Source organism: Zalophus californianus, chromosome 2 (genome assembly GCF_009762305.2).
Source record: "Zalophus californianus isolate mZalCal1 chromosome 2, mZalCal1.pri.v2, whole genome shotgun sequence".
Lineage (NCBI taxonomy): Eukaryota > Metazoa > Chordata > Mammalia > Carnivora > Otariidae > Zalophus > Zalophus californianus.
Window position 1 is genome coordinate 137,527,076 of NC_045596.1, and position 24,527 is coordinate 137,551,602.

Sequence of the window (24,527 nt, forward strand, 5' to 3'; positions counted from 1 at the left end):
AGGCCAGCCTGAGTCAGCTGGCTAGACACGCACAGAGAGCACTCCAAGAGAGAGAATAAGCTGCACTCTCCCCTCTCCCCACACATTATATACTTATTGGTTAGCCTAAGAGGGACTAAGTAATCCTAGTTTCTACAGGTAACGAGAAACAGATCAAAGACCCAGGAATAATGCTGGAAGACTGCAAATGGAGAGCCAAGATATGCATACTTCTTCTGCTCTGAGAACAGCCTTCAAAGAATGCCATCAACAAAGGCCTTATGGTTGTTCCAGCTGAGCCACCTCTTGGCTAACCTACCAAAAGGGGAAAGGGGGAATTGAACCCCTCATAGCCATTCAGAATTACCTCTTATCAATCACTCTACACTTATCACTGTGTGTTATTATTACTTCACAAGTTGCTGAGGGAGGAGAAAATAAACCACTGTATCAAAATAATACAGACTTCCAGAAAATCAACATACTACCAACCAAGATTGTAGCATATTCTTTTTTTAAAAAGATCAGTAAAAATTCTGGCCCAACTCTAACAAACACACTGAAAACTAATGAAAAACCAGTAAGTAATTCATGTTATATAGGGATAATAAATTGCACAGGTTGGTCAATTTTTAAATCCCCTGATAAAGAGCTAAACATTCAAAATAAAAATTCATTCATCATTTATCAAGAGTAACTAATCATCATTAGGATTAAAGAGCAAAAGCCTGAAACACAAATCCAAGGTTACCTCCCTTAAATCAGTGGGTAAGGGGGAGGAAGGTGGAAGGAAAATGCAGCACTTAATATTAACTAGGTTGTAAACTCAAACTTTGTTCCTTTTTAAAACTTTGTGATTTTTGAGTAAATGGGGATAATTCCACTTGCTTAGAGTTTCAATGAATTTAAAAAGATACACAAAATATGTATCACTGTGACTCATTATTATTGTTGAAGAGTAAAGGGAAAAGAAAAGATGTACAAAGGTTTGACATTGAAGGTAAAACTAAATCAGTATATAGGTAAGATCTAAAACAGATTCAATTTCATTTTCTGGTCACTGGTTTGTTTAACTGATAGTCCCAACCCTCCCCACCCCTGCACCATTATTTTGGGGAATCATGTCAAGGCACTTAGATGTATAATCAAATATTTTTTAAAGGCTTGTCACTTCTTGAATTTACAAAGCTCTCTATGTAAAATTTAGAAACAGATTTAATTTTTCCCTCTAGACTTATGTCACATTAAAGTTAGAGGCATAAATGTTAAATTTTTATCTGACTCCTTTCAAAGTCAAATGACAAAAGAGCTGAATATTAACATTAGTCACAATTATAGAACTAAAAGTTCAGCTGTATTGGGGGATATAAGAAATGTGAATTTAGAGGCTTTTAATTAGCAAAGCATTGGGTATTCTGAAATTAAAACTGTCTCAGCTAGCTACTTAAAAAGACAACTGTCATGAATATCATAAATAAAAGGAATCATGGAAATTGTCGGTTTCAAATGAGTTAGAAAACCAAGAAATAAGTTTCCATTCCCCGTTCTCCCCTCCAGTCTTCTACTACTTTCCGGAGGAGAGTGAAAAATGCTTTGCCTTTGTACCAGAGCAGAATACTGGTTTCTCCTAAAGTAGTATACATACCAATGGGCATGGAGAGCTACTCACGGCACAGTCACTGACTCATTTCCCATCCCTTTTCTCTCTCAACCTTCTCTAAGGTTAAGTCCCCTAGTCAATCTCTAACCACTTACAAAGGCACCAACAGAACTCACTTGAAACAAAGACTGAGCTTAGGTACCTGAAAGGGAAAAAGGTACAGCACCATTCTTTAGGCATTATAGTCTTTCTTCCCCTCGCCAACTTTCTCAAGAATTGCCAAAATATATTAGCTCTAGACTCCAATTAACTCTGTCACTGATTGCTCTGCCATCCTAAGTCACTCATTTCTCTTTGGTAAATCTAAACAAAAAGAAAAACAAAACCAAAAAAGTATGTAGGTGGTACAAGGTAGGCAGGACCCTGATAAAAATCTGACCTCTTTCTAATCTGTGTTAGAATTGGACAGTAGGAAACAGCATATAAAAGGGAAAATTATATGAATGACCCAATAATATAATTGAAAAGATATGCTTTTTTTCTGATTAGATGTAAATTAATTATATCTCCTAGAACAAAAAGGAAGCCAACTATTAGTTATCTGGGAAAAACTAAACCCCAAAAAGTGACTTCCCCAAAGATAGCGGCTGGTTTCTTATTTTTATTTGTTTTCAACACAGTACACATTTACTTAGCACTTACAATTTACAAAGCACTGTACTCTGTGTAGTGGAGAATGCTGAGGTGAATAAAACTACCCCTACAGCCAAAAAAGGAACACTTGGTTGGTATTTATATATATATATATATAAATTTTTTTTTAAAGATTTTATTTACTTATTTGACAGAGACAGAGAGAGCACAGATAGGCAGAGCGGCAGGCAGAGGGAGAGGGAGAAGCAGGCTCTCCGCGGACCAGGGAGTCCGGCGTGGCGCTCGATCCCAGGACCCTGGGGTCATGACCCAAGCCAAAGGCAGATGCTTAACCTACTAAGCCACCCATGTGCCCCAGTTGGTATTTATATTTTTGATCTTAGAGGTTTTACATCCTCTGCCGACAGCTCAAAATTGCATTATTTACTGGGTAAAATGTGTAGTCTTCCATATTAAAGATGGACATGCCAACTGTTGCATTCGAAAGATGTTATAAGGGACTTGACTTTTTGGTGAGTACACATACTCATTAATTCCCCAGAATGTGCTTACAGTGACACTTTGTAGCTATTGTTGAAATCTTTTTCCCCTTTTTCTTTTTACCACTCTAAAGATTTCACCTGAGGAAGCCAAAGTCTAAAAAGTTTTGAAAGCCCCAACTCAAAGGGACTCACAAACCAAAAAAAAGGTTAAGAACTACTACACTGTAGAAAGTTTGCTGCACTCAACTTTGAGTACCTGGAGATATTCAATATGAATACAGACCCACTACTTCACAAGTTACCTGACAAACAGGAAAAAATTATATACCAACAGACACGAAGTATTGAAAAAAATCAAGAATAAACTAACACTTCAGAACTCTAGACTGCTCATCTACTAAAATTAATAAATTCTCTTTAGGACAGATAGGGAAAGTCAGAAAAACCAATCAACAAAGAAACAGAATAACTGTAAGATTTGAATATTTTTTTTTTTTTTACAAACCTTTCCTGCTGCCTGTCGATCGCTTTTAAAAATTACAGTTTCCTCATTAACCGGAGGTAGGTTAGTCACAGATTCAATTATTACTGAAAAATGAAACAAAGGAGATTATTCCAAGATTTAAGCAGAAGATAATGTAAAATTTAAGTGGGAATTTTTAACTCCAACATAATTTAAAATGAAATTTAAGGTGAGATAATATACCTCAGTAACTATTCCTCTTAAAACAACAGTCTACAATCAAGTGGCACAAGGAAATGGAATCTACATATTTTTATTTAATACAAAAGCTACAACTCTAAGAAACAAAAAGTAAAAATTCTCACAGAAAATTTGTATCACTCACTAAAAAGTCAATAAATTTAAGTCATGTACATTTTCCCAAGCAATTTTTACCCAAAAAAGGTATAATCACATTTAGTCACAAAACTCCTGTTTTAGGAAAAATTAGTCTTCTTCCTCACTCTAGAAATTCTTTTCTAGAAAGCACTGAGTACTTACTGATCTATGAAAAAGCTAAAGACTTCCCAAAAGCATCTTCCTCTGAATAGAGAAAGATGATAGAACTCACAGTAATTGTTATCATTCTCCCTCTCAAAATGCAACAGCATTATCCAACTCGTCTATCATAATCTCCAATTCCTGTATGGGCCACAAATGTTAAAACACCAAGCTACCATAGCAAAGAGAGAAAACAAACAATAGGCTCTAAGAATATTAGAGAAACAAGCAAGAATATTTGCCACATTATACAGATAATGCCATGTCCACTTGAGAAATGAAATGTCAGTTCAGATTATTAAAACTTATTTTAAAAATTTCAACTGTATCCAATTAATTCCAACAGTTAGTGCTTCTAAGTTCTGAACATACATGTGGAGTAATAGATCAGAGGTCAACATTTTCTGAGTTAGATCTGTTTCTGGAACAAAGATGATGAGTAAGGATTAATAATGATAGTGAGCACTTACAGCATTCATTTTCAATCATTTATCCTCCCTAATCCCCTTCCCAAGAATCAAATTACATGAAAATAAAAGATCACCTAATTCAATTCCCTCATTTTATAGAAAGATGAAAAACCAGGACTTAAGAGATTAACATTACCACATGGCCAATTCCAGACCAAGTCATCACCAGAACCTAGAATAACCTAGATCCCTAGTTCCAATGCTCTTCCTTTAGCAACACAACTACTGACTGTGTTTCCACAGCCTAAAAAACCCATTCTTTTTTTATTATGATTCTAGGTGGCAGTTGCAGGTAGCTGGATACAAATCAACCTTAAGTTTGTACCATACATTGATAAAAATTTCCAAAGCTATCAATAGTCAAAGTATCTTCTAGTACATGATCCTTAAATTCATGAAATCTCTCTACTTCTACCTAGGTGGATATTTAACTAGCCTCTTATATTTTCCAAATTAAGTAAGAGAGAGAAAGAAAAACAAGCCAGCACAACTTGTGGAACCACTGCAGAGTACAAAGCCAAACCCTCCCTTTTTCTCCTGGGGTTCTTATTTGAACTCACATATTTTCTGCTTCATGTATTAATATTTATTTTATTTTCTCTTTTGTAATTTGGTCCAAATCATGTTAGATATTTTAGGCTCTCAAAACAGGGTAGCAGGTGCTGATTTTCAGTCAATCTTTATTCCTAGCAGCTTGAGAATTTTGTTAGTCTATTACGGTATGCTAGTAAAAACAATATCTTTAAAAAGCATTATCTTATGCATATTGTATAGTTCACATTTTTTTCTTGATGAACATTTTGACCTTTATTTTTTTCGATATACATCAAGTCTAATAAATGCTCAACTCACACTATGTAATCAAATGATTACTTATTTAACTTATTTATGCATATTATTAAATGCCATAAGATAACTCAAATACTAATAAATGTAATGACTCAAGAATCAGGTAAAGAGTTTTAATAATCATGATTTTTGTAAAAATAAATAAATGTTTCACTTTAATCAGAATTTTGACTAATAAATTGCAAAAGTACAAAATTATATAAGTATAAACTTTTCAAAATATTGGTATGGACAGTTAGAAAAAGGTCAAAAGTCCAATTTCTACCACTGACCCATTATACAACTAATCATAAGGGCAAGTGAGTTGGGTTTTTCTGTGCCCCTTAAGTCCTATAAACTAAGAGGGCCAGTGGATAATCTAGGTCTTTTATCCAGTTCAAATATCCTTTGACTTTGTCAACTCTGAGTTCTACTTTCAGATGGATCTTACTATGAGATATGAGAGCTAATGGTAGCTACGTGAACTTTAAGGCCTTTAGTACCTACCTCACAACCTGGGGCTAAAAGAAATCTATAATATCTAGTTCTCTTAAAACCAACAACTTTATATTTCATGATATTAAATCACAGAACTTTCTAATTTACATGTTTCTAAAATAAAAATCAAAGGCAGTAGGCAGAATAATGTTCCCCCCACCAAAAGACACCTATACCCTAATCCCTGAACCTATAAATACGTTACCTTACATTAAAAAGAAAAAAAAAGGATTTTGCAGATGTGATTAAGGTTAAGGACCTTGAGATGGGGAGATTATTCTGGATTATGCATGTAGGCCCAACCTATGGAGTCCTTCAAAGCAAATAATCTTTCCAAGCTTTGGTCAGGGAGAGATGTGATGAAGGGAGAAGGGTTACAGACAAGGTATACTACTGGCTTTGAGGATGAAGGAAGGAGACCATAAGCCAAGGAATACAGGAAGCCTCTAGAAGCTGAAAGGGACAAGGAAATGAATTCTCCCCTAAAGCCTTCAGAAAGGAACTCAGTCCTGACAGACCTCTTGATTTTAGCCCAGTGAGACCCATATCAGACTTCTGTTCTACAGAACTATAAAAGAATAAATTTGTGTTGTTTAAAGCCACTAAATTTGTAGCAACTTAATAGCAATAAAAAACGAATATACCAAATCAAAGAAAATTCTGGAGAAATGTCAGTAAAAGCAGACTTCAAATTTTAAAAAAGACACAGCATTTATGAGTTATGTATATAAGTAAAAAATGAATTTATCTATTCAAACTTACTAACTATAAAATGAAGTATTAATATTTCACAGAAAATGCACTAGTCATAAAGTCTTTGATTTGATGAATGCATACTTGGATATAAGTTATTTTATTCAAAAATTATTTACATACCTAATTGCTCAATAATACTTGAAACCATCCCAAGAGGCTTTAATTCAATATCTTCAGGCAGAATAATAGTGAGTTCTTCAACAGAAGGTAGTTCCTATAATATAAAAAAAGCATTGATCTTCCTCCAGCTTCAACAACTAAAAAAAATAGGACATCATTTCCATTTAAAGTACTATAAACATTTCTGAAAATATAACATTAAGCACTTATACCATCTCTTTGATGTTATCCTTTTTAGTGTCTGACAGTATTTCTTCTACTTCCAATATCTCCCCACGAGTGATGCAACAGCATCTATACTTGAATCCAGCTAGACTAAGAATATGGACAAAAATACCTAGATTTTTCCAACCATACTTTTGAAAAGAGAAACAGCAATCTTTTCTGGCACTGTTTGAAAAAGAGTAAATGTCTAGCTTCTTCAGGAAAAAGAATCTAGAATTCCTGGGAAACAGAACATAGGCTCCACCCGGAAAAGCTGTGAAGTGTTGCCTAGTATGTTCTTTCTCTATGTTAAAATCCAAATTCCTTTACGTTAAAAATTCCTCTTTTCTGACCCAGCTACTAACTATACCTCAGTTGCTATAGAAACTAGATGTTGAAGTAGAGACGAAGTTGAAGAGAAATCTAAGAATAAAACTGACCTTAGCCTTTAAACTAAACAGAATTTTCTATTTTTGACCTTTGCCAAAAGACCACAATTAACTTTTAGAAGGAAGTTCTTCCTTAAGAAGGCTTGAAAGTGTATGTTAGAAGTTGGTTTGGGAGGAGAAAGAGAACTTCTGAAGAAATGTTGAAAAAGATGGGAAAAGCCTAAACAATACAGTGTATTACAGATGAACGGATCATGGGTAATCATTTTCCTCTTCAGGGACTCAAACAAGGTTTTTAATAAACCATATAACCAGAGTTAAAGTATAACTTGCTTCTGGGAGATGCTATTTTCTGATCAAGAATAACTTACGAACAACCGTATTAAAGGTCTCAACCAACTTCACACAGAAGACTTAACCTCTGCACGGTTAGTCTGGATGGTGTCGTGAGGAAATGATTGTTTTATGTCAGAATTTTTCTGAGTACTTTTAGGGAAAGGACAACTACTTGTCATTTTTGCATATTAAATATGGATAGTTTTTCTTGGCAAGACCATGGTTTGAAAGTGGCCCATATGCGTATTAGAATAGAGAAGGGAGTACAGTTCTTAGAACTGGTAAAGAACATGTGACATGGGATAGCCTTGTTAAGAAGCTCTTAGCAAAAGAAATCCCATACCCAGTTAAATACAAGAATAGAGAACTATAATGTTGGGAGACTGCAGACAGGAGGGCTTTCCTGATATTTCAGAGAGCAAATCACACTGCCTTCTGCTTCTGGGAGGGGGGTGCAGTAGCTCTTATAAGTAGCAAATGGCATTTTCTAATGCAGAAGTATGTAGTGATGAAATCTGTAATCTCCCCCACTGACTAACCAAATCACAGTTAAATCTAGAGTAAAAACTTTTCGTACTTTTGAACTGCAATAGAGCCCACTGGTTAAATTAAGTCAGGATCACGTAGGTAGAACAAAGGAAAAGGAAGTCTCTAAAAGTGCTGTTAGATCTTTTGGGAAAACCTCTGAACTGAGGAAGAGGGTAAACCAAATCCTGTTAACACTTAGAACACAAAATCAATGTTATTCTCAAATAAATAAATGCTATTTGGCCACAGAATGAAAAGCTCCTGTTTTGTATTTTCTATTAAGAGGAATTAAGGTCCATGCAATATAATTATGTTTTGGTATAGGCCCAAATTCTGATACTGTTTTGATTTCTTTTAACTTTAAAATATAAAATACATGCTCCTGTTTTTTAAAGAAGAAAAAAAAATTAGTAGTACCGAAGGACTCAGAGTAAAAAGCAAAAATTCCCGATTACTTTCAACCTCCCAATCCCTCTCCACAGAGAGCTAACAGTTTATCCTTTAAATACATCTACCATGCAGATATAAATGTTACATTTCTAATTGTAAAATGTTTTACTTATATTCACATTATAATGCAAGTTATCCTTTTTATCTATCATATTTTGTACATCTTTCTACACCAAAACATCTAATTTTTTAAACATTCTTATAGTATATCACTATACAACTGTAACTTAACACCAATTACCTGATAAAACATCTGCTTCTTTTTAATTTTTATCATTACATACAATGATAAAATGAACTATCCTTCACATACATCTTCATGTAACTCCTGTGATAAATCCCTGTAAGTGGAACTGCTAGATCCAAAGATACCAACACTTTTGACAGAGACTGCCAAGTTTCTTTTCAAAAAGGTTCCGTCAATTAACAATTCCACAAATGATGAGAGATTTTCTCACATTCATGCCATCACTGAGAAGCAAACTAAATCTCTGCCAGTGTGATAGGTCTACAATATAAAATAGCATCATGCTTTTATTTTAATTTCTTCATTAATCAGGAAGACTGCATCCTTGCATGTTTCCTGGATTATCCAATTGTGTTTATGAATTGTTTGTATATTTTACACATTTCTCTTTCAAAGAGTTTATCTTTTTATTAATTTATAAGAGAACTTTCGTTTAAAGAACATTCACCCTTTATCAAATACGAAGAAAATACCCACTCCCTTTCCTCCCAGAATGGTTTTTAGTATTTAAGTTGCTTAATGAACTGCAGCATTTTAATTTTTATGTAGTCAAATATATCAAGCTTTTCTTTTTTTTTGGCTTTTGAGACTTATGTCACAGAAAGACCTTCCCTATACGAAAATCACTTTTTAAATTCACTCATACTGGGGGCCTGGGTGGCTCAGTCGTTAAGCGTCTGCCTTCGGTTCAGGTCATGGTTCCAGGGTCCCGGGATCGAGCCCCACATCGGGCTCCCTGCTCCACGGGAAGCCTGCTTCTCCCTCTCCCACTCCCCCTGTTGTGTTCCCTCTCTCACTGTGTCTCTCTCTGTCAAATAAATAATAAAATCTTTAAAAAAAAAAAACTTTTTTAGGGCACCTGGGTGGCTCAATCGGTTAAGCGTCTGCCTTCGGCTCAGGTCATGGTCCCAGGGTCCTGGGATCGAGCCCCGCATCGGGTTCCCTGCTCAGCGGGAGGCTTGCTTCTCCCTCTCCCTCTCCCCCTGCTTGTGTTCCCTCTCTCGCTGTGTCTCTCTCTGTCAAATAAATAAAATCTTTAAAAAGAAGAATTTTTTAAAATAAAAATAAATAAATAAATTCACTCATTTTCATTGCTTCTCCAATTTCATTTCTAATATTTGCATATTTGGACCATTTATAAATTATATTCTTGTATAAAAGCAAGGCACAGATTGGCTTTACCTTTATCCGTATTACTGGCCAATTATTCCCACATGTTATAGAATAATCTATCTTTTCCCCTGCTGATATGAAAAATAAATTTTAACACATACTAAATGTACTTATATTATTTGGTTTTTTTTTTTACTGAAATCTCCATTCAGTTCTACTAGTCTATTTCAGTGTCAGTACTAAACTATTTCAACAACTGTGCCTTTCATTACATGTTTAATATTTGGGAATAAGGCTAGTTCCTCTATGCATTCCATCCATATTTTCCCCCTTGGAATTTTCCTATTCTCATGTTTACTTCACCAGACAAACTTTAAAACCATCTTGTCATATAAGTCTTGTTAGTATTGATTAAAATCACACTTAATTAGATTGTTTTAGGTCCTAAATAGTCCTTAGGTTTATTTGAAGCCATCTTATACCTTATTTGCTATTATAAATTCTTAGTTATTTAATATCTTTTATTTCTGTTCTGTAAATGCATCCTTTATAGGGTATCATCTGAACACAAGAAAGCATCATGCTAAAATTTAGGTCTAATGACTTTTTTATGTATTTCCGAAAAATAAGTCCTGCTCCTCCTCCAATATTATTGTATCATATTTTTCATTTTTCAAGTAATATTGATTGGTATGTCCAGAATATCAAGTGTCAAGAAATTGTAATGATAGTGGGCATGATGTATGACTATTTATTAGACAAGTTTCAAATATTAAGCATAACGATGTTTCTTGATTGAAATTTCTTTTTAAAAAGGTTTTTTTAAAAAGTGACCGCCTATTCCCACTTCTGTTCCTATTTGTGTTTTTTTAAATCAGACTACTGAATTTCATCTAATGCCTTTTCATCATCTTTTGAGATAATTATAACATAATTTACTGTAAGTTGAGCAGGTCAGCTCCAGGGTCTGCTGCAATCATGATGTCCTCCTCCTCTAAGGATGTCTATGAGACACATCTAGCGATGAGGAAAACAGGGGAAGATATACAATGCTAGAATATTTGTAGTGATGCAGGGACCCACTCTTGTGGTCAAAAGCAGAGTCTGCCAGGCTTCCCTAATTTCTGTTATCCTGTTTCCAACCTATGTGTTAACAGGACGAAATTGCCTACAAATGGGGAGGATCTCTGTCTCACATAGAACTAAACTTAGAGAAAAAACAGACAGATAACTGTTATCTTGTGATCACCACCATACCTCTAATTCCAGTTCAGTGATCCCAAGCATTCCTTAAAAAAGACCAATGAAGGCATTAAATTGCCTCTTGATAATAACACACCTAAAGTGATGTGCATCCCCAATGTTTATAGCAGCAATGTCCACAATAGCCAAACTATGGAAAGAGCCCAGATGTCCAATGACAGATGAATGGATAAAGAAGATGTAGTATATATACACAAAGGAATATTATGCAGTCATCAAAAAATGAAATCTCGCCATTTGCAATGACATGGACGGAACTACAGTGTATTATGCTAAGCGAAATAAGTCAATCAGAGAAAGGCAATTACCATATGATCCCACTGATATGTGGAATTTGAGAAACAAGGCAGAGGATCATAGGAGAAGAGAGGAAAAAATGAAACAAGACAAAACCAGAGAGAGAGAAAAAGAATAAGAGACTCAATCTCAGGAAACAAACTGAGGGTTGCTGGAGTGGAGCGGGGTGGAAAGGAAGGGGTTGTTGGGTGATGGATATTGGGGAGGGTATGTGTTGTGGTGAGCACTGTGAATTGTGTTAAGACTGATGAATCACAGACCTATATTCCTGAAACAAATAATACATTATGTTAATTAATAAAAAAAAGTGCACGAAATCTCCATCCCAAATACTCTGCAGAACATAAAAGGTATATAAAGAACTATATATTATACATAAAACGTATAAGAAAGAAATGAAATCAGCCTAGTACAATTCCAGATCAAAAGCCTATTATGGAATTTACCTTTGAAAGTATAGTTATGTCAAGCAGTATATTTGCTTTGAAAATAGCAGTCATTTTGAGGGTTGGATCAAAGAAGAAGAGATATATTTGTCCCTTTTAAACAAGCATGCTTTCAGTGGGCTTTCCAGAAAGATTTTTGTCAGGCTTGAAGAGGCAGAACTTCAGAAGGTTTAAAAGGAAAGTTCCTTCGACTGCCATGTCAGACAGGACAGTATATGATCTTGTCTTGATATTTGGATGTCAAATGTTACTTTCTCTTCCCTATGAAAGCTGAAGTACTGCACCTCCACCAAGCCTAGTTACCTCTTTATTAAATTATCCTGATTTTCTTTTTTGTAAACATACTACTGTCTAACATCCTATGTGTTTTCTTGCTTAAAGTCCATTTCCCTAACTATACAATAAATCCAACAATAAACAGGATTTGGTCAGCCTTGCCCATTGCCATAGCACCCAGAACAATGACTAGCACATAGTAGGTGCTGAGCATATATTTATTAAATGACTTACCTCATCAGTCTGGGTTAAACAAAATTCTCGGAAGAGATCACAGTCTTTTTCAATCAGAGCAAAATCAGATAATGAAAATGTAATTCCCAGAATTCAAGAGAATCCTTAAAGAATGAAAGTTAAAAAGGCAGGCTTCTAAGGAAGCTTCATTGCCCAGGACTAATGCATAGATACGTCAGATTTGCAGCAGCAAACATTATTACAATTATTAGACTGACACCTGGCTCCCTGATTACATAGCAGCTGTTCAGCAGCTGTTCCCGGTAAGATAACAAATAAATCTGCTCAGTCGCATAATCTCCTTTCAAGAAATAAAAATCCATCACTTTACTTTTCCATGAGTGGGGAAAGGATGTGTTACAGCAAAGAGGAAAAACAAACTCCAATAAGAAAAAAAGAGTAGCCAGAACACACACTGAAGGACATTACCACTCTTGACAGAACACATAGAATCTAAAGAATTAGAAGTAAAAGGCATACTGATAAAACTAAAACACTTAAGTTAGAGTTGATGAGGAAAACCTGGGATAAGAAAGACCTTCTCCATCACATAAGCAAAATCCAAGTGTCCTGAAAATAAAAGACAAGAAGGCTATTTACTGCAAGTAAGGAAGATTAAAGTATGAGCCTGGATTACCCTATAACCCTCATGGAAACATGGATAAGTGGGTAAGAAAGGCTCCTTTTATTCTGTTTATCCAATACCAGACACTACCTACATTTGATTATTTAAATTTCATTAATGAAAATTAGGTAAAATTTAAAATGCAGTGTTTGATTGGACTAGCCACATTTCATATGCTCAACTGCTACAGTATTAACACAGTGTGGATATAGAATATTTCCCCCATTGCAGGAAGCTCTACTGAACAGCACTGCTTTACATTCTCGTACATCCCAAAAGCCCTCCCTTACAAAACATACACCCAAGTATTAATAGCACCACTCTATTTTCGGCCATTAATACAGATATAATTTTAAGGCCACATTAAAACAGCATACACCATACTGTTATGAAGTCTTAATGATAACCTGAAAACTTTACCTGGGAAACAAAGATTTGTGATAAATCTCTATTTTTACCACTGTTACTTCTCCCAAATTAAAAAGAAACTAAAACCTTTCTTGGGTGTACAGTATATACAGCTAGAGATAAATATCCAGCTATCATTTAAATAAAGTTTATATTATGCTTACTGACTCAAAACAAATGTTATCTGTAATAACAAAGAACAGGCAAGGAAAGGAAGAAAAATACCTCATTCACATCATTAGCAAAAGAAAAGGCCACATGGAAATAAAAATCCCCAGATACATAATACCATTTGGCAATGAACTACTAAAATTCACCATACTAAAGAAATTCAATCACGTATTTCCTACAATCTACAGTTCCAAGTCAAAGGCTCTATTAAAAGATAATATGGCCCAAGCATATGCAATTTAAGAAAGCTTACATGATGATACAATCTATTACCATGACAAAATACACTACATTATTCAGAAACCAAATAATCAAGGAAGTTCAAATGACCAAATTCTAATGTCGCTATGTATGGACGTCTACACAAGCACTAAAAATACAGCAGACTAAAATCTACCTGTTACTAGTTCCTGTTACTCTGCTCTCCCCTACTTAAATACTACCTCAGGCAAATCACTTTCCTTCTGGGAATCAGTTTTCTTATCTCTAAATAGTGAGAAAACTGAGCAAAAGTTCTGAGTATTTCATGCAAATGGCTAATACAATTTTAAAAATGTTTAACTGCATGTAATCAAAAAGACAGCACATTAAGATAGAAATTATATGCCAGCCTCAAACACAATTACTATAATTCTGGATAACAGATACCCTAACTATGGCATTAAATAAATGCATGGTCCTACCTATACTTCTGGAATATCCATGAAAGAGCAATTATTGTTTGTGTTACAAAAATATTATTATATTCTGATTCCTGAACATCTGTATGGCCTACAAGATTGTTCAGTTGAGTACCACATAATATTAAAAATCTCCCCTATTAAAAAATTAAACTGTAGACACACTAGTTAAAAAAAAAAAAAAAAATGGATGTCTAAGACTTCCAGTGCAAAAATGGAAGGAGCTAATGGGTCAAAAATGGCCCTCTGAGAAGATGACCTTTGTACATTACAATGACCTTGCCTTCTCTAGTTCTTTGAAGACTTGTTATTGGGCAAGAAAAAAAAAATCAGTAATTTATGATTTTCTGAGGAAAATTATCTAAAGAACTTTGATTTGGGTTTTCACTCACAAATCTAGAAAAAGGGCAGCAGGGAATAATGGGAAAGGAATCAAACATTACAAATGGCAACTAACCCTTTCATGGTGCTAGACTGGGGAAAATTTTTAAAAAGTGAGGAAAAGTGGAATAAAATTATCTGACCACTTTCCTTATATTACCCAAGAATAGAGGACATGCATGTGGCAGCCAATTACCTGATGCTATTAGGTGAGCCTTCACTTTTCAGATATGGTTGGAAAGTAGGATCCAATCCCTGGAGTACTGAGAGCCATGATTGGAAACTTTTTTTTTTTTTCCCCTATAGTTGGTAAAACATATTGGAAAAAAGAATGGATTAGGTCTGTACCCTGTGTGGTAACTAAGACCACACATAACATTTAGTCTAATTCATCAACGTAACAAAAGTACTTTTACAATGTTCCATGGAACTCAATACACTTTAATTGCCCTTCTTAATTACCCTGTTGTGTATGACACTAAACTTAAGATTGAGACTAGCCCATTAAATATTTTCATCTAAAAAAATGAAAACCAACACTCCTTTGCAGTGTTTTTATATTTTTCTTTTTAAATAAATACTGTGTTCTTACCCTGTTTTTCTCTAAAACTACTGTCAGAAACAAAGTTCATAAGAGTATCTTCAAAAGTTGACTCACATTAAAATAAAATTATAATCCATCTCAGTAAGAAAAAACCTTCAATGATATAATTCTAAGCATTATCTTTTATGTTAACTGAGGAGTCCATATTTCATCAAATCTAAGACACTGACTTTATATATCATGAAGATAAAACCACTACCAAATTACTGTAAAATATCAACAATTATTAGTCCCAAATTTCAAAATGAAAAAGTGCCCATTTTGGAAGTGACAACATCAGGTGTATGGATGATAAGCAAATGAACAAAGAAACACTCCCTGAGTTCCTACTATGTAACCAACACTGGGAATACAACTGTCATGCAACAGACTCTTATCTGTCAGTGGGAAAGTTCAGATTCTCTTCACCCATCACCTTTCTATACCTGTCCTACCCATCCTGCAATCTAGGAGGACTTCCTTGACCCTTGCACTGTTAGCTATCTCCTCTTCCACTCAATCCTACAACTTTGTAAGTCCACTACCACTCATCTCGCTTTCAATCATTAACTTCCTGGTGTCACTTTGCTTTTAGCAAAAGTGCGTATGCTCACTCTCTAGCTAGATTCCCTTTTAACAGACATTTGTCTCTATCCTCTAAAGCAATCAGAACTTACTAAAATCTACTGAGGAATGGGGGAATCTAATAAATGGAATGCTTGTGTGTAATAACCATATATACACACAGAGAACATACATGCTTATTACTTTACTGAAAACACTATTTATCTGAAGTTTAAGGGATCATTTCTGTTGGCTATAAGTTCTACTAAAATAATTTTCTATAATGAAGCACAAAATTTTAATTTTTTAAAAAATCTGAGCACTATTTTTAAAGAGCACCAAGTATTAATTTAAAAATATCTCCTCTCAAGTACATAAGCCATTTCGTAAATATCAAACATTTTGAAAAGGATGTTAAAAAGTGTCTTCAGTATTCTATGATACAATGTTAATTTCAAATACATTTAGAGTCACAAAATGCTGAAGTTGAAAGAGGCCTGCATTTAGGGCAAAATTTATAAAGTAAGCTAGGCCTTGAAAACAACATATTCAGTCAACGATTATTAAGTGAAAACCATGGTGCATTGTAATTGCATGGATGGTGGGAGATCAAAAGTATGAAATAATCCGCTGTAACTTCTGACCACTTGAGGTGTCCAGATATTTCCAAAACCTCATGTTAGGATGTTTTATGTGTTTGCACTGCCAAAATCAGAAAGAAAATATAGTTTACTCAACCTAACTACAAAATACATTTGTTTTACAATATAATATAGGCAGTTTCCAAATTACGAAGGTACCAAGAACTGCCTACAAGCATTACATTTTTTGTTAGTCATGCTATATTATGTGTATGAATACACATTAATATGCCTACTGCAGTATTATCCATTTTTTTATCCCCATAAACACTGTAACCATAACTTTTAAATGTTATGTAAAACCTTTCAGGTTTTCAGAAGAGAAAATAATAGGCATTAATTTATAAAATTCATTTCTGATTAAGGTTCTGAAATGTCACAATCCCATAAATGTTTTTATGATTCTAGATTTTTAATTATACCTGATTTATTTAAATAAACAGGCCAGGGCATAAACTGCTGAGAAAATTTTTCAAAAAGGATGTAATTTTCCAATTCACTGAAACACTGAATAAACCCTATGTGGTTTAATGTAGTTCAAAGCTGTAATACATATGCTGTTTTACATTTACTATGTAGATTATGTATAAACCTTCTCAGCATTAAAGAGGAGTTTATGATCAAAAGAATAATTCCACGTGGTTAAATTTAACAGCATATATTACATAACTGTGACATATAAAAAGAGCCAACTAAGACTACTCTCCTTTTCAATGCCTCTTTAGCTAACCATTCCCTTTTTTTCCCTCTTTTCCTCACCCCTTTTTCCAAATCAAGATATAACCATATCTTGTCATCCCAAGAGACTGCTGCAACTCTCTAAGGTTTAATTCTAAAAAAAACAATCTTGAGGTTACTTCACTGTAGCTCCCATATACTTACCATTAAAGACTGCAATAGTTAGTAGTTAGATCACCAGGATCTAACTTTCCAACAAAGTGAAAAGATTTAAAAAGCTAGATACAGGGCTAACTGGAGGTAAAAATTAAGATCAGCACGCCTGCATGGCAATAGGAAACAGCCCAGAATATGAGACACTTTATAAAGAGGTGGGGCATAAAACTGAGTTAAATTGGGCATGCCTACGTTCCAGAGATCTCTAAAGATCCAGCACAAACCCTGAAATTGATAGAACTGTTTGGCCCATTTTAATTTATGTACACCTTTTAGCAAAATAGAATACATAGATCAAATGCTCCATGCACAATCCCTGCTAAGAGGATATACCAGAATGACCTGAACAAAATGGTACATCTGACACTGGCTAGAGCTGGTTTTAACAAGAGGGGACAGTTCCCAGGAAAAGTGGACTGTCATTTTCAAAAACAAAACAAAACAAAGAAACCCAAAAACCAAACACACACAAAAAAACTAATCTAGTAAGTAACAGGACTGTCCCAAAAGTCAGCAAAGAAATATAGCACTAACTGGCTGGTTCAAGGGGAAGATCAAAGTAGAAGACAATGTATTTAGAGCCAAGGTCACAGCAATCTACACGCAAGCTAGAATTTTAAAAGATTAATCTATAGGTAAACAGAAGAAGTCGGTGAGTAAAGAAAGAATAACGACACTCAGGAAACTATGAGAATATCCAAGAGGCATATAAAAGAAATAGCATGGCTACCCTCAATAGCTGCCTTAATTCCCAATGGCTTTCTTATCCAAATAAGTTTACAATGCATTCCCCTTCTCTTGAGGTAAGTGGAGAGTCTTTTTGCTCACAACCACAAGAGTCCAACATAAAGTCACATGTGATAACCCCTTCCATGTATTCCCCTTTCACTCTCTACACAGGATGACTATTATTACTGACTAAACAGCATCCCTTTTTGAAATGGATAGAAGACTTCCTTTCCTACGACAGAGAACCCATTCCTTGTGGTTTGCATGGGTTGGTATCGCCCACCCAACCCTCAAGTTTCTCAAAATACACATACATTCACACTCCCTTTCTGTCAGCCGGCTTTTACATGTTCCCGCCCTCACACTTGCCCATGTGCTTTCTCTAAAGCACTCACTTTCCTACATACCCTCCCACACAAACAAGAGTGACTATGTGACTCAGGCCCAAGCAATCCAAATACACATTCCACTAGCCTCAATGATGTGTTCAGGGTTGTCCCCAGGTAAACCAGTACAAGTCCTCCCTGTGACTTTCATATAGGAATATCAATGGCCAAACTGCCAGCCCCATGGAGAAAAACCTACCGAGCAAGAAAGAAGCAGAGTCCTAAAGATACTGAGTACAGGTAGCCCTATCATCCTGGTCTTCAGGGCCAAGTCTTTCTCTCCCCTTAATTCCAGAGTTGAAGTCCTGAAGGAGTCCTAATAACACTCCTTCACAGCCCTAAGTCAAAGATTTATGGCAATCCAGGGAACTCATCCCTCTACCTAACCCATTAGCAGTGGTCTAACGGACTAGGAACTTCCAGTAAGTTCACTTCCTAATCATGTAAATATAAAATAAAGCAGACAGCTACTCAAGAATCCAAAGTTGAAAAATGACTATAACTGCTTCTTCCATCCTTCCCAAAGACCCCTTGGAACTGGCACAAAAAAGAACAGATTGGCCCACTGTTCAAGTTTCAAAAGCTAACATACCTTTCCAGCAAAAATGTAATTTTCTGATATGAGCCAAAATACAAGAAAACCAAGGCATAGCAAAAGTATGCCCAATAAGAGGTTGAGAAGTCTTCAAATTTACAGAGCCAGATATACACCAAATAATAACATCAATATTAGTATCATAACATATTTAATAACTTTCAAATTAGGTTTAATAACAAATCTAAGTACTTACATTAAGGAGTAACTCATCTTTTGTTTTAAGAGGAAAATTCTTATTTTCCTTCTCAGTTTGTAAATCATCTTCTCCATCTGACAGCAGTGGAGGAAGTGATATACAAGAGGAAGATGATGAGGAAGATGATGAAGATGAGGAGGAGCTTGAACTATCTGAATCTGTTTCACTGTAGGGAAGAAAAGTCAAAAACTTAGGAAAGCATTATTATAGTGGTATTAAGTTATAATTTTTCAACTAGGAAATATCTACTATGTATTTACTGTTGCTGATATAATTCAAAAGCTAGCAATTCGAAGTTGACTATGGTATTTGGAAAGCAGTCTTTAATCCACTGATAACATTTTCAAAACCCCTGCTATAACCCAAACCCTATTATTATAATAGTCTCACACATCACACGTTTGTCTTAATCTAGTTAAGCACATGACAAATCACTGACAAGAGATAGGTCTGAACAAGACACCTTTCTTATTAGCCATCAGTGACCAGATCACTTAATTGCCAATGAAATGTTGTCTTCAGGGGGCGCCTGGTTTGCTCAGATGGTTAAGCGGCTGCCTTCAGCTCAGGTCATGATCCCAGGGTCCTGGAATCGAGCCCCACGTCGGGCTCCCTGCTCGACAGGGAGCCTGCTTTTCCCTCTACTGTTCCCCCTGCTTGTGTTCTCTCCCTCTCTCAGCCAAATAAATAAAATCTTAAAATAAAAAAATAAAAATAAAATGTTGTCTTCATACAACTTGGAAACTCCTGAAAGTTACCAACCATGTTGACCACTCTACTCTTAAATTAAAACTCCCTTAGCCCTTGGCTTCACAGCAATTGTTACCAGTAATCCTCTTAGTTTAAATTTTGTTTGCTGGCTTTCTCCCTCAGCCCATTTTATGTGCTGTTTTTAAAAGTTCCACTCTCATTTTCTCTTCTATCCTCTTCCCATTGATAACCTCATTCACTCAAATGATTTCAATCATCACCCATGTATAGATAACTGCTAAATCATCAGCCTTGATATTGATAACTCTAGGCTCCACCCCTAATCTCCAGCTGCATACTGGCCACCTCTATGAAAAACCTATACCTACCTCATTCTAGCAACAAATTTAATTTAAAAAAAAAAAAGCATTCTCCTTACTGAAACTGCTTCTGTCCTTGAGCCTCTATTTTATTCCATTGCTTAGTGTTCAATCCAGTCACTACAGGTAGAAACCTTGGAATCACTTTGAGCCAATGCCATCTCACAGTCAATGATAAAAGCCTACCTTCAGATGACAAACATCACTCCTATTCCATTTCTCAATCCCATTTCCACTGTTACTATGACCCTATTTGGGGGCAATCCTCATTTCTCAGCTATTTTTCTGTAATAATTGTATAACTGACGTCAATACTCATAGTCTCTTCCCATAACAATCAACCCTTCCTCCTACTGCTATTACCTTCACCCTCTCATGACCTTCCATCCTATTCAGTTCACACGCTTGCTTTAAAAAAAAAAAAAAAAAATCCATGACTGGACATTAGATCTGAAGGAATTATCAATTTTGTTATGTGTGGTAACTGTGATTACATAATAGAATGTCCTCTTAGAGAATGCATGCTGAAACATTTAGGGAAAAAGTGTCATAGTATCTGTAAATGACTTTAAAAGGGCTCAATAGCATGCATATGTGAAACAAAGTTCTGAAATGTTAATAAGTGTTAAATCAAGGTGATGGCTCTATGTGTTTGTACCATTCTTTCCATTTTTTTATGAAGAAAACATTAAACATAGAGAAAAGCTTTAAAAGTTTCTCCACAAATTTACACTGTGTACTAAAGGCCACCTAGGGCCCTTTGCAATCAGGTTCCCAATAACCTTCACAATCCCATCTCCGGCCACATCTAGCACAGAAGCATATAAAACGTCCCAAATCCTGTTGTACTTTCACTACCTCATGCCATTATTTGTGCTATTTCCTTTGACTAGAACGTCTCCAGGGCAAAAAAAGTCCATTCCTCTTTATAAGCTCAACTCAAATGTTATCTCCTCTGAAGTCATCCCCTATCCACCAAAAGTAGATTTACTTCTTTCCGTGTCGCCCAGAGCATTTTTTTGAAACTGCCTAGTACAGCCTGTCTCGTACTCTCCATAATTCATGGAAAAACATGTCTTCTCAGATGGATTATGAAGTGCTTGAAACAAAGGCACTAGTTCTGGCAAGTATGGTCTTTTTCTGTTTACAGGGGTAAATGGACATCCCATTCACGACTCCTTCCTACTCTTACCACATTATGAATCTTTCCCTCTCTCCCAGATCATTCCTATCAGCATACCAAATTCTATAGTACCTCTGCTGAATTCCTCCAGCTATGGCCTCATTTCTCCCCTTGAAGTTTCTTTTCTTTTTTTTTTTTTTTTAAAGATTTTATTTATTTATTCATGAGAGATGGAGAGAGAGAGGGAAAAAGAGAGAGAGAGAAGCAGAGGGAGAAGCAGGCTCCCAAGGAGCAGGGAGCCCGATGCGGGACTCCCAGGACCCTGGGATCATGACCTGAGCCGAAGGCAGACGCTTAACCATCTGAGCCACCCAGGCGCCCTCCCCTTGAAGTTTCTTGACAGAGTTGTTAACATATGCTATCTCTGCTCCTTTATTTCCCATTCAGTCTTTACCCCAAATTGGCTTCCATCACCACCACTCCTTTACAAGGTCACCAACAATCTCCATGTTGTCAAGTCCACTGGACATCTTTCTGTCATCTTAACTTTTCAGCAACATCTGACATGATTCCCACTTACCTTCCCAAAAACCTTCCACATTTTGGGGTGGTATTCTACCCTCATGTATCTTCTTCTGTCTCCATGGTTTTAAATATGACCTTCACTTAAAAGAGACTAAATCGACTTAACATCCAAATGTACTGCTTGAGAATCTTGTTTGAATTCCAATTCAAACAAACCAACTGTTAAAAAGACAACTAGAGAAATATGAAAACTGACTGGGTATTAGGTGATATTAAGGAATTAGGGTTAATTTTACTACATTTGATAATGACACGGTGGTTACATAACAAGTACTTTATCAGTTAGAAATGTAAAGAACATACAGATATGGTAACATACTGTTTGAGACTTGCTCTAAAAATCTCAGGTTAAAAAAAATGTTAGAAATACTAGATGAAACAAGATTAGCAAAATACTGGAAACCGTTTAAGTGTGGTAATGAGTACATTTGCATTCATTATATTACTCTCTACTTTTAACAAATTTGAAAATGTCCATAATAAAAAGTTAAAGTAAATCCTATCTGTAATCTCATGTTCAAATTTACATCTCCAGTCCAGAATTGTCCTCTCAACTTTAAATTCATTATCCTACTGCTTCCCTGACATCTCCAATTAGCTGTCAAAGAAATCTCAAATTAACTGTCCAAATTAAACACTCATCCCAGATAGGTTACCCCCCATTTTACTAAACAGCACCATCATCCACACAGTTGATGCCTCCTTGTCTAGCCCACTACCCCATTTATTAGGGTGACCTCAAAATACTTAGCTCCGATAACCATGGTCACGTCTAGGACTCATTCAACATCTTTCCAACTCTTTCCACACTAAGCCCTGTTCCACTCGTGCTTCTCTGCTTTCACTCTTGAACCCAGTTCAATTCCTTCTCTACAGAGCAAAGCTTATTAGAATATTAACCTGAGCATGCCATTTCTCTGCTTAAAATTCAGTAGCTTCCCTAACACTTAGAATTTAAAACTTTAACATATGGCTACACAGTTTTACAGGGCTGGTCTCTCCTATTACTTTCTCCATGCCTTGCCTGTTCCTTCATTGTAATTTTCACCACCTCTAATTTATGTAGTGATGTATTTAGTTTTATTTTTCATCCTTCTCACTAGGGATATTTTGTTCACCTATTCAGTATCCCACGTAACACACTCAAATACTTGTAGACAACGTTCAGTGTGATTTAGTAACATCCCAGACCTTAAGTCCTCTCTCACCATAGGTTTCATATTTAAAAGACACGGCGGCGGGGGGGGGGGGGGGGGGGGGGGCGGTGCTGTCTATAAAACCTACCCAGATCATAAAACAATGCGAAATAACAATGTTTCGCTAATTTCATGAACACATGCTCCCTGCAAGGATTCTACAAAATTATCAGGAGCCAAACTGGAAACGTATGAAATCCTTTAACTGGTCCTTAATTCATCTGGTTCAAAAAACAAGGCCACACTCTAAACCTGATTTAAAAAAAAAAAAAAAAGGTCTGACACAAAATTCAAAGTTAAAACCACAAAGGGACACGCCAAATTGAGTAGTTATCGAAATAATCCAATATCCTCAGGGTTTGGTTTTTTTTTTTTTTTTTGCGATCTACACATAAAACCTTTCAGACTACCAAATTTAGGAAGAAGAGAGATCTGATTATTAATCTCGGATTCGCAACGCGATTTGCAGAGAAGGGCGAGGAATGGGCGGTCCGAGCTACTTGTCAACACGTGCGCAGCGAGCTTCAGCTACCTCTCCTCTCTCCCAGGCCCACGCGGGCACCCTCTCAGTCCCCGACCCCGGCTTCCCCCCTCTCCCCCACCCCCGCCCCGCCCCGCAGCTCCAGGATCCCCAGGCACCCGACCTGTCCGAGTCCGAATCCGAGTCCGAGTCCGAGGTCTCTAGAGAGTATGGAGTCCCCGCCTGCTCTGCGGCGCTCGGGGCGGTGACGCAGTTCCCTCCGGGTGAAGGTTCTGGCCTTGACTGCGGCGCAAATTCAGGTGGCTGCTCCTCTGCAGGCTGAGCCTCCGCGGCCTGTCCGGTGTCCGGGTACGCCTCATCCGACTGCAGTGACGGCCGTGGCTCTGGGACAGGTACAGAGCCCGGAGCCCGCACCGCCTGACCTTGGCCATCCCCCAAACCGGTGCCATTAAATTTCAGAGTTTCCAGCTGAGCGGCGGCGGCCTCCACTACTTCCATGGCGTCGCGCCAGAAACCCAGTCAGGCTCACGTTCAGGGCCCCCAGAAGGCTCGCGGCTCGCTAGGGAAGAGATAGAACAACGACGCGTGTTGTAACAGCACCTGGCCCGACTTCCCGCGTTTCTCCGGTAACTACAAGCCGAGCTGCCTGGAGACACGCCCCCGCCGTTTACCCAGCGGCACTTCCGGGGGAGCGTACTACGTGACGTGACGCGATTGCGCCCAATGGGAGCGGGACAGGGCTTTTGGAAACCAGACCACGCGCGGCCCTAAACCCGCCGTTTTCATTACCTCCTCGAGCTACAGCTTGCATCTTGGGGTCAAGTGGTTAGGCTTTCCTTTCATTGGATGTGGGCCAATTCTACTTGGAGCGGAGATGCGAAGGAAAGCGTGTAGGACAGGGGGGATACCTGATTGCACGAGTCTGTACGTAAGAAACTTGAGCCAGGAAGTCTTGAACAGACACGTCTAGTAAAAACTTCATTAAAGTTAAATGAAGCTGAATCGATAGATAGCAAGCACGTTAACCATTCATCTCAAAAAGA

General features: G+C 36.6%; 1 protein-coding gene across 1 annotated transcript in view; it reads right to left on the reverse strand.

Moving 5' to 3' along the window:
- NAF1 (nuclear assembly factor 1 ribonucleoprotein) overlaps positions 1–24,156 on the reverse strand; it is a 38,274-nt gene extending 14,118 nt beyond the window's left edge. The window contains 4 exon segments of the mRNA XM_027600432.2: positions 3,221–3,303; positions 6,391–6,484; positions 19,027–19,195; positions 23,648–24,156. Coding sequence (XP_027456233.2) covers positions 3,221–3,303; positions 6,391–6,484; positions 19,027–19,195; positions 23,648–23,982 — 681 coding nt within the window. The 5' untranslated portion in view covers positions 23,983–24,156.
- Between the last annotated feature and the right edge of the window lie 371 nt (positions 24,157–24,527).